Source organism: Argentina silus, assembly GCF_951799395.1.
Source record: "Argentina silus genome assembly, contig: scaffold_184, whole genome shotgun sequence".
Classification (NCBI taxonomy): Eukaryota; Metazoa; Chordata; class Actinopteri; order Argentiniformes; family Argentinidae; genus Argentina; species Argentina silus.
The window spans coordinates 10,001-27,190 of record NW_028152907.1 but is presented as its reverse complement, the minus strand read 5'-3'; the positions used below and the strand labels follow the sequence as shown (position 1 = coordinate 27,190).

General features: G+C 44.6%; 2 protein-coding genes across 2 annotated transcripts in view; one reads left to right on the top strand and one right to left on the bottom strand.

The window, feature by feature from the left end:
* The first annotated feature begins 5,628 nt into the window (after window positions 1–5,628).
* On the top strand, window positions 5,629–11,873 carry vbp1 (von Hippel-Lindau binding protein 1). The gene is made up of 6 exons (XM_083697803.1): window positions 5,629–5,715; window positions 6,570–6,694; window positions 8,210–8,276; window positions 8,948–9,046; window positions 9,780–9,918; window positions 11,047–11,873. The coding sequence occupies exons 1-6, from the start codon at window positions 5,635–5,637 to the stop codon at window positions 11,121–11,123; spliced, it is 588 nt and encodes a 195-aa protein (XP_083553929.1). The 5' UTR covers window positions 5,629–5,634; the 3' UTR covers window positions 11,124–11,873.
* A 4,813-nt stretch (window positions 11,874–16,686) lies between these two features.
* Window positions 16,687–17,190, bottom strand: part of LOC310824549 (ras-related protein Rab-39B) — a gene marked incomplete at both ends in the record, with an annotated part of 4,345 nt that continues 3,841 nt past the window's right edge. The window contains one exon of the mRNA XM_083697815.1: window positions 16,687–16,932. Coding sequence (XP_083553941.1) covers window positions 16,687–16,932 — 246 coding nt within the window. The remainder of the gene's footprint in view (window positions 16,933–17,190) is intronic.

Sequence of the window (17,190 nt, the reverse complement as noted above, 5' to 3'; positions counted from 1 at the left end):
ACCCTGATACAGCACATCCTCGGCTCATCCTGTCTAAAGATGGGAAACAAGTGAGAATGGGAGACACACAACAGAATCTCCCTGACAACCCAAAGAGGTTTAGTATCTATTCCATTGTCTTGGGGAAGGAGGGCTTCTCCTCAGGGAGATTCTACTATGAGGTGCAGGTGAAGGACAAGACTTACTGGGACCTAGGAGTGACTAGAGAGTCCATCAACAGGAAGGAGGATATTACAGCTAATGGGTACTGGATAGTGTGGCTGAGGGATGGGGAGTACATGGCTCTAGCTGACCCTCCTGTCCTCCTCTCTCTCAGTCAGAAGCCCCAGAAGGTGGGGGTGTTTGTAGATTATGAGGGGGGTCAGGTCTCCTTTTATGATGTGGACAACAGGTCTCATATCTACTCCTTTACTGGCATCACCTTCACTGAGAAACTCTATCCATTCTTCAGCCCTCACCTTAACGATGGTGGTAAGAACTCAGCCCCACTGGTCATCACTCCTGTCAATTAAACAGACTGAGTTAGAATCTTTGTGGGATTTCATGTTTTTCTGATTTTTATTTTTCATTATTTTACTTTTTTACTTTTACTTCTTTTTTCTTGATATGATGGAGAGAAACCCTGTTTAAGTGATTCACAGAAACAGTATAGAACATATTGTGATGGTCATGTATTTTCACACAAAACTAAAAAGATGAAATGAAATGAGATGAGATGCTTCAACGCAAATGTCTGATAGCTGATCCCCTCTCATTGAATGTGTCGCCGAGGGTGAGTCTAGTATGGCCTTTTCCCGGCCTAAACACCATTCCCAACGTTACCCAGTTAAGCACAGCAGGATTGGCCCGAGGTTTGAGGGCAACCTTGGTGAATCACCATGACACTGCGAGAAAGAGAAAAAGCTTAGCAGCTGGGGGCCCGACCTGACGAGGGACACCGCGGCTGCGGATGTTCCTGAAACACATTTTATCTTTGATCTATTCTTCAAATAGGTGCAACTGCATAACTGCTTATGAATGATAAGTTGATTAAAATAGGTGTAAACTGCATTACTGCTTATAAATGATAAGTTGATTCAAATGTGTGTAACTGATTAATGATAAGTTGATTCGAATGTGTGTAACTGATTAATGATAAGTTTATTCAAATGTGTGTAACTGATAAGTTGATTCAAATGTGTGAAACTGATTAATGATAAGTTGATTCAAAGTAGTGTAACTGATTAATGATAAGTTGAGTCAAATATATATAATTGGTTAATGATAAATGAGTTCAAATATGTGCAAAAGGCAAAACTGAATAAGAGAAATTATAAGGGTAGTGTATGACTCCGGGTCAACATATCTAGTTGGACCTCGTAGTGATAACGGTTTAACTGATACTGAAGTAGGCAACCAAATGTATTAATGTTTGACTGTATAATTCTTACTCAGAAATGATTGCTGAAGTAGGCCACCATACTAATGTTTGACTGTATAATTCTTACTCAGGGATGATTGCTGAAGTAGGCCACCATACTAATGTTTGACTGTATAATTCTTACTCAGGGATGATTACTGAAGTAGGCTAATCATGTGTGCTAATGTTAATTGTATACCATATGTACTAAATGTTAACTTTGAGAAAGGCCTAGATTAGTATGGCACAAAAATAGAGTAGGATTGCAGAAGTCCACAAAAAGAAGTGGCCTTGAGTCCATGTTTGAGCAGGAGAGTGATAAGTATGTCTAGTAGACATAACAACAGGTGCCCTTATGCCCATGACTAAGCATGGGTGCGAACTCGGGGTGATGTAATGAATTAGATCGAATTCAATGCCTGACGAAATGAACTAGATAAGAAAGGGTGGGGGTAAAGGAAAGCCCCATTGCAAACTATAAAAAGAGCTCCCTGCAGCAGTACAACGGACTTTCCCCGCTGCGGAGCGTAACACCTGAAGGACCGAAGCAGGACTGAGTGTGCTGAAGATTACCCCAAAGTGGAAACTGGAGTTTTTCATACTCTAGCACCCGAGCAGGATCTCCTTGTCCGGAGCTCACACTCTGATTGAATTCTGACTGTCGGCCTCGCCACACTAGTACAACGGAGGACCTTGGCGGACCTTTGTTTATATAACAACAGCTCTGGCGGATAGAAGAACCCGCTACGCTCTGATCAAGTGACACTGGGGCTTCTCTAAATTTCACAGGCAGAGTAGGGACAGACTGATAGGTTTTATTCTTTTCTAATTTGTATCATTTTTTGAATACTAGCATTTTACCATTTAATCACTCTGCCTGTTTATGCTGCAATGTTTTAAGCCATCATTAAAGAATTTAACCTGCATTTAAAGGAATAGTTTTCTCAATTTTAATTCTTAATTTTTTTTTATTTTCTTTTATTTTTTTTATTATTATTATTATTATTATTTTTTAAATATATTTTTAGTCATTCCATCCCTCATAAGCCTTTTTACCTCCTCCTGGTAACATAAAATATTATAGATTGCTGTGCATAATACATCTTAGGATCTGAAGGGTTATATCTGGCCCCTTATTACCTCCTTTGGGTAAATTATCCTTACCGATAAACCCTTTATCCGCAACCACACCAACTGGCACTCATATTAGATTAGAGCGGTCGTTAACCATAGAGATTACCCACTTCTGTGTACAGTTTTTAGGTCTGGTGTGATTTTTCAGTTCAGCTGAGGTGGGTAGAGGAAGATATGGGAGGAACTATGGGATGTAGACCGTTAACTGCGGACTGAATCTAATCGACACCAACCGACATAGGACCAGTCAGCATCTGACAGGGTAAGACCCCTCAGGCTGAGGATCCATAACCGCTTATCTGAGGGTTGGTCGGGGGTTCTGTACAGAGCCTAAATTCCCGGGAGACAAATGTAACGTACTTGATTGCTTATATGTTTATTATCATTGAATACAGGATAAGATTTTAATGTAAATTTGGTTGAATAAATATGTTATTGCTAAAGTGGTTAGCTGAATCTCTGTTGATACACAGTAGATGATGCTCATAGAAAACAGATACTCATGTAATCACACTTGTAGATAAAACACAGACACACACACGACACTGTAGGAGGTAGGTAGCTTTATAAGTACTCAAAGCATTACATTGCATGTGCATGCACACACACACACACACACACACACACACACACACACACACACACACACACACACACACACACACACACACACACACACACACACACACACATAAACACACAAAGTCATCTATAATACATACCTCCAAGCTCCAGTACGTATTCAAAACACATTTTGTCATCATCATATATAAATTATGAAAATAAAACATTAGAATCCAACATATCTGAGCTGTAAACCATTTCCATATGTATTTAAAGTAGAAGACAAAGAGAGGATAACACTCTGGGGGAGAACTGTACTCTCCTGTACTCTCCTGTACTCTTCTGTACTCTCCTGTACTCTACTGTACTCTCCTGTACTCTCCTGTACGCTCCTGTACTCTACTGTACTCTCCTGTACTCTCCTGTACTCTACTGTACTCTACTGTACTCTCCTCTACTCTACTGTACTCTCCTGTACTCTACTGTACTCTCCTGTACTCTACTGTACTCTCCTGATTCTACTGTGTTTCACTATAGTTGGAATAGGTTGATACAATAGGTAGACTTGTTTTCACACAGCTGGTTGAGAAAGACCACTACAGAGTTAAATCAAGGGAGGGCAATAAGAAGAAGGGGGGGTAGAGAGATAGTGGGGGGGGGGGGGGGGGGGGGCGATAGAGAGTTGCATCATTGTGACCTGCGTACCTGTGTTTGTGTCGTAGACTTATAAAACAAGGTACTGTTTCAACAGTCACACTGAAGAAGTTTGAGCACCAGAATAATGAGCTGTGAAAAACCTCTCAGATACTCAGGATAAGGAACTCTGGTGAGTTTACTGGGTAGTGACAAGAGACAGGGCTGAGATCCATTCTGCCAGTCAGTTTTAGTTCTATTATGAAGGCAGTAGATGGAGAATAGGGAATTTAGATATGGGACAGGGAGGGTGAAGTTCTGCCTACGTGACCTTCAAGAAACTGCATTGGGAAGAAGCTGCTGGTTGAGAGGTAACAATAGCATAGCTGCCACAGATAACATTTTATTTAAAGATTCCTCAAGTTACGACTGTAACTACAGTATCAACAACTGTTCAACTGTCTATGCAGAGTTTAATAAGTACTTCTGAGAGGCTTGCTAACAACCTCCACATAACTTTCAATGACATAGTATGAACTATTCTGTAGATAATGTACATATGAACAGACATCCAGTAGTATGAACTATTCTGTAGATAATGTACATATAAACAGACATCCAGTAGTATGAACTATTCTGTAGATAATGTACATGTGAACATCATACATTAGTATGAACTATTCTGTAGATAATGTACATATGAACATTCATACAGTGTGTATATATATATATATATATATATATATATATATATATATATATATATATGACGTGTTTTACATAATTTCTAATTGAATTGCATGCATTATAATGAGCCCATCCTCCGATTTCTACCTCCACCAGGCTCCGCTGACCACCATCCTACTTTCCATCAAGACTCGTAATTTATGACCTGAGTGTCAGTGTTTACTTACCTTCCAACATTACATTTACATTTACATTTTTGACATTTAGCATACGCTTTTATCCAAAGCAACTTACAACAAGTACATTTGTCTCAAGTAATTGAATCATCTATACATCAGTCATCATAGAAAAGAAAAATGCTATGCTAGGACCAGGGGCCATTGGCAGTCACAATGCTAGAAGAAGGAAGGATTACTTCGTTTTGTTTTTTTGTTGTTAAATATTTATTTTACAGTAGAGGAACTGTACAGGGGGTAGCGGGGGGTGAAGAGGTCTTTGGGAGGGACAGTCAAGATGTAGCCTGAAGAGATGAGTCTTCGATCTACGGCGGAAGATTGGCACAACTTCCTGGATATGTCACGGACCTTGAACGTTCAGTCCTGGGTGCCTCTGTTCAACTAACCCTACTCGGGGGATAGTTTCGTAGCGCTACGGCTGCCACATTTCTGTCTGAAAGGGTACTCTTCAGAAGCGGCACTTTGTCTGAAAGGGTACGCATAGAATGATCAATACAGTTATCAAAGTGCAGTTGAAGCTGGACTCTTCCTCCTCAGACCTCCACATAGTACTCGCCAAACATAGACCTTTTGAAGAAAAAAAAAAAATACACGAACTTGTTTTCTACCTTTACTTTAGACAAATACTTATTGCAAATCGCTCTGGATAAGAGCGTCACTATGACTGAAATGTAAACAGATCTATGAATTAGAGTCCAAACCATCAGTGACACCATTCAAATTACTGAATAGGAAAACCGTACATCAAAGACAAGGGTCTTTCCTGAATTCATCGCGTCCTCTCTCTCTCCTTTCTTCCTTCTCAAAACGCATTGAGATTGAAAAGGTGCGAGTGGGGGAAATGCGTTATGACAAGGAGGTAAGGACAGAGGACGCAAGGAATCAAGGAAAGGAAAGTGTCTTGAGATTGAATTCAACTCGTCCGTGTCTGTGTCACGCCCAACTTCTACGTAAGGAAGGGAGAAGTAGATTCTTTCCAACATGGCGACGACCATAGACGACAGCAATGCCGCACTGGCGACAAAGAAGAAACATCTCGGAATCCCCGAGGCAATATTTGTGGTGCGTAAAATGTGAACGATATAAATGATACCAGTTGCCCACTGTGGAATAACACTATTGAAGGCATGTCCACCGCTGTGGAGCCTCTGTCACGGATACGACTGCTAGCTACCTTGCTAACCTAGCTTGCTAGCTAGCTAGCTCCCAAGCTAGTTACTGAGTCTCTTCATATCCATGTAAGGAAACGCTTACACGCCGCTAACGGTCAGAGAGCCTAGCCCTGTTCACGTCGAGCTGCACGCCGGGTTGTCGCTTTTTGTTGAAGGCAATACCAGTTCACAATTTCGGAGTTCTCCGCCCCTAGATTTTCCTCGCACTAGGACTAGTAGTAGCCAAAATAGCTGCAAATGCAACCCGAGTCAAGCCGATCATGAATTTGAGTTAGCTAGCCGACAACACGGTTTACAGGGCAGGGCTGGGAACCGTCTGTCAGACAGTGTCACTGGCAAGCGTATCGCTAGCTAGCTAGCCAGCCAGCAGGTTTGCTTGGTTGCCCTATTAAGCTATTGTTTTTATATGATTTAGTAGCTATCAAACACTATAATACTAGCACAGGACACGTCACACCTTATTGAATTCTGATAGACCTAACGTTATGCAGTATTTCCATCCATGTGCAGCAACATCTGAGAAGTACAGCCAGTTCATCAAAAATATTTCCCATCTTCAGGCCTACACCTTGCCATCACATCAGACAACATTTTGTCATGTCAGCTGTCAAATGTAGTGACACTGAAGCCTTTTTTCAAATGACAGTGTCTGGCGAAATCTACATCCTTGTGCAGTTAAACTTGTGTGTTGTGAAAACAACAGAACTGGGAATCATATGGATCTCTTCTTTGTTGGTGTTTCAGGAGGATGTGGACTCGTTCATGAAGCAGCCAGGCAACGACACCGCAGATGCCGTGCTGAGGAAGCTGGATGAGCAGTACCAGAAGTACAAGTACATGGAGCTCAACCTGGCCCAGAAGAAACTCCGGTAATAGGCGTACTGTAACTACGCCACTATCAGCCTTATTGTCAGGGGTAATGCTGCATTCAAGTGCTCATCGGAAAGGGGAAAACATGGACATTTCTGACTGGGCAATTCGTGTTATCTCGGAATTAGCCGTAAGGGGGCTCGATGCAAACTCCTAGGCTAAATCGTGGGTGGGAAGCTTAGAGATTCAGAGGAGGACTTGAATGCACCATTAGGAAACCCTGGTCCTGGAGAGTGTGTGGGCTTTTCTTTGAGGTTCTGGTTCAACTGATCTTGGTCCAGTCTGACAGCAGTGGTTGTATGGAAGGTGGTGTGTTAGTGAAGGGTTGTAACCTGTAAAGGTAAGGAATGCCTTAGCCTCGTTGAGACCAGGTGAAATCCTTTGCAGGAAGTAGCAACAAAGGGGTGGAAACCCGTTTGAAATGAGTGACACCTCGTCACATGCCTTCATCGACTAGATGTTGTGTATCGTGCACACTTCTGGCAAAACAGAACTCAGTTTTTCTTCAATGTTGCAAGCTAGCATTTGCATCAACTTTGCAAAATAGTCCTATCCGGTCAGAAAAGAGTCCTGACGGGGCGCTTAGTGGCGTAGCACACTAATGCGCTCACCACGTAACCGCAAGGTTCCTGGTTTGATTCCGACCCTCGACCTATCTTGCATGTCGTCCTTCCTCTCTCTCCCCCATCCTTCCTGTCAATCTCTACTGTCTCTATCCCAATAAAGCAGAAATGCCCTAAAAACATATTTAAAAAAAGAAAGAAAAGAGTCCAGACAACAAGCAATAATCTACAGCCATGGCATAGGGTTCTTGGCATGTAACATCCAATGAAATTGAGAGCACATTTTCTCCCGTCTCTCCGTCCAGTTCGATCCAAGCCAGATCAGCTAACCTAAAATTCTCCAGACCTCCAAAAGAGTCTAGGAATGCTACGCGAGTCTAGGAATGCCTCGACCCCAAACAGCTCTATTCAGGACTGGAGTTGGACATCTTCATCTAACAGATCAGTGTGTCCAGTTTCACCTGCAGCGGAGGCAGGCTTTCTTTTCAACCTAACGAGTCATGCACCTGATTACACTATCAACTAGTCTTCCATCAAGAAGAATGATTAGTTGGTTGAGTCATGTTAAAATGATTAGTTGGATCTGGTGTATTACTGGCCAGTCCTCTGCAGAAAGGATTAGACACTACTAACATGGATGGTGATCTAGATGGTGCTGTCTAGTGTGTCTGGTTGACCCTTTTGTTTCTCCTCTTGGTCCTCAGGTTGAAATATAGATTGTGCTGCCTAGTCTGATTGACCCTCTTGCTTCCCCTCTTGGTCCTCAGGTTGACCCTCTTGCTTCCCCTCTTGGTCCTCAGGTTGACCCTCTTGCTTCCCCTCTTGGTCCTCAGGTTGAGCCTCTTGCTTCCCCTCTTGATCCTCAGGTTGACCCTCCTGTTTCTCCTCATGATGCTGCAGAGTGTGTTTGACTGTCTGATTGACCCTCTTGTTTCTTCTCTTGGTCATCAGGTTGAAAAGCCAGATTCCACAGATCAAGCAGACATTAGAGATCCTAAGACACATGCAGAAGAAAAAGGTAAACGATCTCCTTTTCAACCCTCCGCCGCATTGCTTCACCACCATCATTACAACTCCTTCCCCAGCACAGTAGTTTGATTGGATTACACATGTTGTATCTGTATGCACACAAGAAGTTGCTGAAGTAGGGGTGCCCAACCCTCCTGAAGAGGTACCGTCCTCCAGGTTTTCACCCCCCCCCCCCCCCCCCCCCCCCCCTTATGAGCTTGACACAGTCTTAATGAGTACCTAATAAGTAGATCAGGTGTCTTAGGGTTGGAGTGAACACCTGCAGGAAGGTAACTCTTTGGGCACACCTGTGCTAAAGCTTTCAACGCCTACCCTTGAGAGTTACAGGGTGTACACTTTAGGGTGTACACAATTCTAGCCCAGCACTGGCACACCCGAATTAGCTAGGTGTTGAATGAGGTATGTTAAGGCTTGCCTGTATACACTGTGACTCTGCCCAGGATGATGGGTGGTTGGCAGGGGAGTCAGGTGTAGGTTACAATCGGAGGTCAACGTAATGAATGGAATAAGGAAGTGTTTGATACCATTCCCCATTCTGTTCCATGCATCACAATGAGCCCGTCCTCCGATTTCTACCTCCACCAGCCTCCGCTGTTGGTTGGTGACTAATACGCTCAGAGTAGTTTGATTCATCCCATGTGTCCATGTCCTCTCTCCCAGGAGACCACAGACCCCATGCAGACACACTTCCTATTGGCTGATAACGTTTACTGCAAGGCATCGGTCCCGCCCACCGACAAAGTGTGCCTATGGCTAGGGGTGAGTACTTCCAGGGTTACATTTTACATTTACATTTCACATTTTTGACATTTAGCAGACGCCTTTAGACAAATGTAGTTGTTGTAAGTCGCTTTGGATAAAGTAAGTGAATCATCTATGCATCATAAGAAAAACTAATCTATGTTAGGACCAGGGCAGTCACAACGCTAGAAGAAGGAAGGATTCCTTTTTTTTAAATGTATTTGTTTTATTAGCAGTAGAGGAACTGTACAAAGGGGTAGTGGGGGGTGAAGAGGTCTTTAGGAGGGACAGTCATGATGTAGCCTGAAGAGATGAGTCTTCAGTCTACGGCGGGAGATTGGTAGTGACTCTGCAGTCCTGACAGCAGTGGGAAGCTCGTTCCACCACCGGGGCGCCAGGACAGTGAGAAGCTGTGACCGAATAGCACAACCGCTGCATCCTTGTAGAGGCGGCGGTGCCAGGCGGCCAGCAAAGGTGGAAGAACACAAGGGTTAGCCTTGTAGATGGATTTGAAGACTTATTAAAGAAATACAGCCGTTGGCTAAATTCGTGACCACTACATTCCATTTACAGTCTTCCTTTGAAACTAAGGGCTACAGCTAAGCATGCACTTCCACCTGTCATTCCCCCTCTCCCTGTCCCCTCTCTCCTTCCCTCCCTTTCTGCTTCCCTACCTTCTCCTCTCCTCTCCCCTCCCTACCTCTACCCTCCCTTCTTTCCTCCCTTGCTCCCTCCCTCCCCCCGTCCCCAGGCTAATGTAATGCTGGAGTATGACATTGATGAAGCCCAGGCCCTCCTGGAGAAGAATCTGTCCACCGCATCACGCAACTTGGACTCCCTGGAAGACGACCTTGACTTCCTCCGAGACCAGTTCACCACCACTGAAGTCAGTATCCTTCTGCCAAATAAACCCAGGGACTATGGGTGACCCTGGCCTGGAGCCTGGAACAGAATCTGTCTTATGGAGTATTATACAATGTACTGTCCTGGTATACTTGTATTTATGCTCTAGGAATCGATGGGTACTGTATGTATGGTTGCAGTATGCAGACTATTTTGTTGCCCTACCGTTACATAGACTTACTCAGAGTAAGTGCAAGAACTTTATTGCCATAGCCTTGTAGACAGATGGGAAGCATATGATGAACAGGTGATTGACAGTTGTCATGGCTACATACAGTGCATTCGGAAAGTATTCAGACCCCTTCACTTTTTCCGAATGCACTGAATGCAAAGACAGGTGACACCAGAGAGCCGTCCAGCACTGACAGACTTGTCTTACTATGATAAAGCCTATTGTTTATACCAATAGAAGCTGGGGGCTCATTGTAAAGCATTCCATACATCACAATGAGCCCGTCCCCCGATTTGTACCTCCACCAGCCTCCACTGGTATATACCACGTGTGACCCACATAGGAGACCCAAGCATTTACCATTAGGCCAAGAGGACATCCTCAAGGTCCAAGGGCCACACTTGAGGTAATGTGTCTCAGGCAGGGCTACCTCATGGTCAGTGTGATTCCAAATCACCTCCTATATCGGAATCGGAATCAGAATTATTTTATTTGGCCGTGTATAATTGCACATACAGGAAATTGACTTGGTGAGGTTGGTGCAGACCTATGCAATACAGTGTTTATGTATAGGCTTTTTTGGTACCGTACGATATTGTACTAAACTCCTGCTCAGAGAACTTCCTTCATATTTGAATAGATTGGCATCCGTTATCGCAGATACTTTCAATATCAATGTCGACAGGCTGATCCCTTTCAAGCTGTTATACAATACAATATAATACGCCATTTAGCTGATGCTTTTATCCAAAGCGACTTACATTGCAGTGAGTGCATACATTTCAGTATACATGGTCCCAGCAGGAATCGAACCCACAACCTAGGTGTTGTTAGCGCCACGCTCTACCAACTGAGCCACAAAGGACCACATAACAAGCTGTTATGGTAAGACTGTTGTTGTTTTGAACAGAAGATATGTCCCTTAACCCATCGCCCCTCTCAGACATGGCACGAGTCTACAACTGGGATGTGAAAAGAAGGAGCAAAGACAACCTGCTCAAATCTGCTGAAAAGTCTTAAGAGTGGGACGCCTGCCCCCCCCCCCTCCCTCCCCAATACAATCTTCCCCTTTAGTAACCCCCCCCCCATGTGTATGCTCACACCTATACTACCGTTATCTGTTGATTTGTTACTTTTTAAAGTATTTTTTCAAGTAAAAAAAAACAAAACAAAAGTTACAAGGCAGTTTTTTGTATTCTTTTTATGGTTAGGTATTCATGTTTTTGCGATCGCCTGCTACTCTTTAGGTTTCAATGTCTTCCTCCTCCACCTCCTCTGCACTGCTTTTGTTCTTTTACATGTTGAGTCGCTTATTTTCACTACTGTATTTACATGACTCCGCTGACTGTATGCTGGTATGGTATTGGGACCCTTGTCTGCCCTTGTAACACGTCCGGTTCACCTCATCCTCGCTGAGCAGGAACTATGCCGGAGGAGCTGGAGGAGGAGGAGGAGGAGGAGGAGGATGGCGTCATCAGACCAGGCGGACATCTTCCCGTGATGAAATGCTACTGTATGAGAACGTGTGATGTCACAAAGGTCTACTCCAGACAGTTCTATCCTCTTGTGGTTTCTGACCCCTCTTTTGTTCCATCTCCCTCCCTCCCTCCCTCTCTCCCTCTCTCCACTCCTCTGCCTATGGCTTTCTTCCTCTCCTGTCTGTTTACCCCTCTTTGTCCCTCGCTGTAATTTATGTGTCTCATTGTATCCATTAAAATACTGAATGAGAAAAAGAAAAGAAAAAAAAATGAAAATTCGGGGAAAGACAAACTTGAAATGGTGGTCTGTGTCTGTTTTTGTTAGTGAGTTAAAATGAGTAGATCTTCTGATTCCATATGTATATATTGGTGTCAGTTGAGGTTGGTGGAGGTAGAAATCGGAGGACGGGCTCATTGTAATGTATCGAACGGAGCGAGGAATTTCTCATTTCATGCATCACAATGAGCCTGTCCTCTGATTTTGCTTTCTATTGGATTTCGATTGCTCTAAGACATTGGCTTCAATCTCTAAATGAATGGGGCAGATTGGCGACACTATGAAAATTCTGAAAAACACAGGTTTTAGGGTGAATTAGTAGGCCACTTGTAAAGGGATAACCCTGGTAGTGTTACAGAATGTCCCAAAACAAGATCAATAGGATTAAATGAGTCATGTGACATACACACACGCACTGAAACCAGGCAGCTTGTAAATCTGGCCACATCCAGAAGCACTCCTTGCCCTTTGAGCTCTCTTGATCTCAAAGGATCCTGGCAGACTTACAAGTATACCAAGGATTTGAACTAAGTTCTTCGTTACACCAAGCCAGTTATTTCACAACTACACGAGTACCAATGGGGCAAGGTGTTATTTTCACACAGGGCCTTATGCAGTTTTACCTTAGAAGGCCATGAAACAGCCCCCATCCCCATCACCCGAAGGGCTTTACACCCTACAGAGCTGGCCCAAACCCTACTATGCTGGCTGGGATATTTTTGTTTCACAACATCCTTTCAAGCACAGTTGCAGCAGCTATGGTGGGGGCTTAACCAGGCTAACACAGTACAGCTCAGCTCAGTAGTGTGAAAAGGGTAATATAGATATGTGTAGATCTGAAAATATTGGACAAGCGGAAGCAAAATGGCCGAATGGGATGCGTTACAGCTTCACCTTGCCCTCTGATGGGCTAAGTGGAACTTTGCCCATCTTGCTGAGACCTATCAATTTTGGGCGTTATAAGATCCATTCACTGGCTCAACTTTTCTACTCTTTTGTGGCCACCTAGTGGATGGCTCCAGCACTGCAACAAAACAATAATTCCCAAGATGACAATGCCAAAACCCAGACGCTTGACGCTGCAATGTTTGACACACACACAAACACACACACACACACACACACACACACACACACACACACACACACACACACACACACACACACAGAGCAGAACAAAGTGTTATACCAGTCACATTTTTATTCATTTTTTAGTACATTTCCAGTTGTTTTGATAGATAAGTGGTACAGAGAGTCCTATACCTATTGTTGAACAGTTACATCATGACATCGTACAGCGAGGAGTTTGAGAGAAGAAGAAGGAGAGAGTTCATGTACCTGTACCAGCTCCTGTGAGATTCGGAGATTGGTGAAGAAGAATGGTGTGCCTGGTCCGCCCAAAACCCCTGTCCTCTCTGTGCCCTGGTCCACCCAAAACCCCTGTCCTCCTCTCTGTCCCCTGGTCCACCCAAAACCCCTGTCCTCTCTGCTCCCTGGGAAACAACACACCCCTGTCCTCTCTGTCCCCTGGTCCACAACAAACCTCTGTCCTGCTCTCTGTCCCCTGGTTCACAACATCACCTGTCCTCCTCTGCTCCCTGGTCCACCCAAAACCCCTGTCCTCTCTGTCCCCTGGTCCACCCAAAACCCCTGTCCTCTCTGCTCCCTGGTCCACAACAAACCTCTGTCCTGCTCTCTGTCCCCTGGTCCTACGATTTCTACCCCCACCTGCCTCCCCTGGTTGAAACCATTGCTAACCTATCAAGAGGCTGGGTCTGTTACAGGCATTGTTCTTATACCCACTCAGTTCTATGAGCATTAAATATGCCATGAACACAGTTACTTACTAAGACCTATCCAGTTTTTTAGGATCTATGAGGGGTCTGGGAGACCAGGACCAGGGTCATCTACACTCTTAGAAAAAAGGGTTCTAAAACAGTTCTTCATTTGTCCCCATAGGGGAACTCTTTGAAGAACCCTTTTGGATTCGATGTAGAACCCTTTTGGGTTGCATGTTGAATCCTTTTGGGTTCCATTCAGAACCTTCTGTAAAAGGGGTTCTATGTGGAACCCAAAATGGGTCTACATCTAACCCAAAAGGGTTCTACATTGAACCCAAAAGGGTTATTAAAAGGGTTCCCCTATGGGGACAAATGAAGAACCCTTTTAGAAAACAATGTCTAAGAGTGTAGGGACTAGGCACATGAGAGATGAAAAAAGCAACCAAGAGTTGAAGCAGAAAGACAAAGTCTGTCGAGAGTCAAGCATCTCCTCCTAACTGTAAATGTTCTCCGTCCCAAAGAGGGTTAGGGAAGAGCCAAGATGCTGTAGAAGAGTAGAGATGTCCAACTGGGTGCTGTACAACTGAGCAGGTCTGTTTGTTTGATAGGTGGATGAGCAACTGGTGAAAGCTCCTACTAACCTACAGTCTCAGAGGGCTAGCTGGAGATAGAAGCATTAGAGTTTAGAGAAGCCACTGTTAAGTTGTGTTCAGTTAAGAGTTACAGAAAGAGAGAGGGGCAGTTCTTCCACTGAACTGGCAACCCCCATGGAGGGGATGGAAGGTGGAACCATGAAATTAGAATCTCATTCAGATAAATTCTAATTCTATGGGTGGAACATACATTGAGTCCAAGATTCCATTCCAGAATGAGAATATCCAAGAGCCCACTGAAATCTCAGTCGTCATTGAAATGGAGTGAAAGTTACAAACAATCAGATATACCTGGTCAAGGCCTGGACTCATGACATGGTCCCTTAAGATTAAACATTTCACATACGCACCCACCCACAAACACACACATATACACACAAACATGCTCACACACTCATGCATGCACACGAGCACGCACGCATACATCGCACGCACGCACTCACACACGCACAAACACACACACACACACACACACACACACACACACACACACACACACACACACACACATTTTCAAATCTCCCCCTTTAAATGGTACATTCACATAAATGTACCAAAACTCTCTTTGGAAAAATACCTATGAGTAGGTAGCCTATACAGTGAATGAAGAGTGATTGCTGATCAGTCTTGAAGTTATTCTCATACAACTACATAAACCTAGAGGAAAGTAAGGACACGTGATGCTAAAAAATCTATTATAAACTCAAGTCCATAACAGTTCAACATCGAGCTGTTCCAGATTATCTGTAGATTTCCGATCAATGACACACGTATAGCCTAGTGCTTTCCCTAATCCAAGATAAATACCTGATTCGATGTATAACAGTTCTTATTTTCAGCTTTTTAGTCAAAGGGGAGAAGAGAGAGAATCACATTTTCACACCAGTTCCGTAGCCTAGCTAGCGTGTAGCAACCAGACACTGGCCTTAAACAGTGGCTGAAGAACATCACAGAAATTGAAATGGAAAAAACATGAAGAAAGGTTGTTTTGTTACAATGCAAGAGGTTTTTCCACTCGAAATGTCCTTCCTTATCCTAGCTATTGGACTATTGTACCAAATCATAGTTGTAGACTAGTTGTGGGTACATTAGTGCATCAAACATAAGCATTACTTTACAGTTCTTTACACAAGATGGTAATAATCATTCACTCCAAAACAAACCGTCCCTACATGTTCATGTCTATGTGTGTTGATATTGAATGCATGTGTGTTGTATTGTCATTACAGTGAAGCTGTAGATACCGTCCTGTAGACACCTGTTTGTGTGTGTGTGTGTGTGTGTGTGTGTGTGTGTGTGTGTGTGTGTGTGTGTGTGTGTGTGTGATGCATGATGGATAATGTAGTGTTCTAGACTGCATTCTTCCTGCTTCCTGTCTCCACCGTTGCCATGGTTTCCTCTGTATGGTTCCGGACACACCACCACCAGACACCAGGTTCCGGATTACAGAGTCATTGTTTAAACGTTCTAGAATAAATAGTCCCTCTTTCTAGTTGTCAGTCAAACCCCTCAGGGCGCAGCAGAGTCTTCCTGCTATCAGGAACAGGTTCTATACAGGTGCTGTATGCCTCAGGTGGGTCCAAAATGGCCGCCAGGCCACCTTCTACAGCCTCAGAGTCAAACAGTCTTCCCTTACATTCAGTCCCTGTTCAAATAGTCCTACAGGGCTTCCAGGGGGAAAGAGAGGATTGTATGGTGGTTTAGTGCCAGAGGATGGGGACAGTAGGTATGTGAGGGAACCAGAGGGGGGGGGGGGGGGGGGGTGGCACTGGGCAGACAGGAGTTCCCAATTTAGGGGAGAGGGAGAATTTGAATGAACATTCTCTTCATGAAACCGAGCCGAATGAAACAAGCTCAGCCTTCAGGGAATGTACCGTGATGGCTATGGTTGTGTCTATGGTGTTATGGAATTGCATATTGGAGGAAAGGAGAAGAGGAGCAGAGAGGGGAGGGAGGGGCGGGAACAGATGAAGACCAACATGGAACTGAGCACAGGAAGCCTTAAGGTGAGGGGGGAAGGGGGGCGGGGGGGGACAGGGACAGGGATTCATATCCTCTGATAAACGGCATCAATCAATCAATCAATCAATTAATCAACCGATTAATCGACCATTTCCGATCCTACCAGGGGTGGGGGTGGGGGTGGGGAGGTGGGGTGGAGGTAGAGGAGGAAGGAGGACCTAAAGGAGACAGGCGATCCATTCCAGATCACTTCAGATCCTACCAGGAGGGGGGGGAGGGGGGGGGGGGTGGGGGGGTAAGAGGAGGAAGGAGGACCTAAAGGAGACCGGGCTGTCCAGATCATCTACCACCAGGAGGGGCAGGAGGATGGGGGTGGAGGTAAAGGAGGACCTAAAGGAGACCAGGCTGGTTCCAGATTCCCGTCAGATCCCATCAGCACAGACAGCGGCGGTCACTCTTGGTGACCTCCTCGGAGGAGTGGACCACGTTGGGCACGAAGCCGCTCTTCACGCCCTCCCAGCCCTCCTGGATGGTGATGTCACCGCTCCGCACCAGCTGGAAGATGTCCCTGGTCAGCTCCGTGAAGGCGTGCTCCACGTTGATGGCGTCGCGGGCCGAGGTCTCCACGTAGCGCATCCCGTACGCCCCGGCCAGCTTCTCCGCCTCCTGCCGGCTCACCTAGACACCCAAATAAGGGTCAAGGGTCAAGGGTCAAGGGTCAAGGTTTAAAGGTTCATGGTGTTATTTGCTAACTGGAAGTATTACAAATACATACATAGGAATTTGCCATTGGAGAGCTCTTTCAATAACACAAGAATGAAGATAAAGATATGATTGATTGATTGATTGGTTGATTGGTTGATTGATTGACTGATTGGGTTTAAGATAACAGGATAACACATGAAAGCATTGTGCAACACTTAGCCCCAGTGCGGT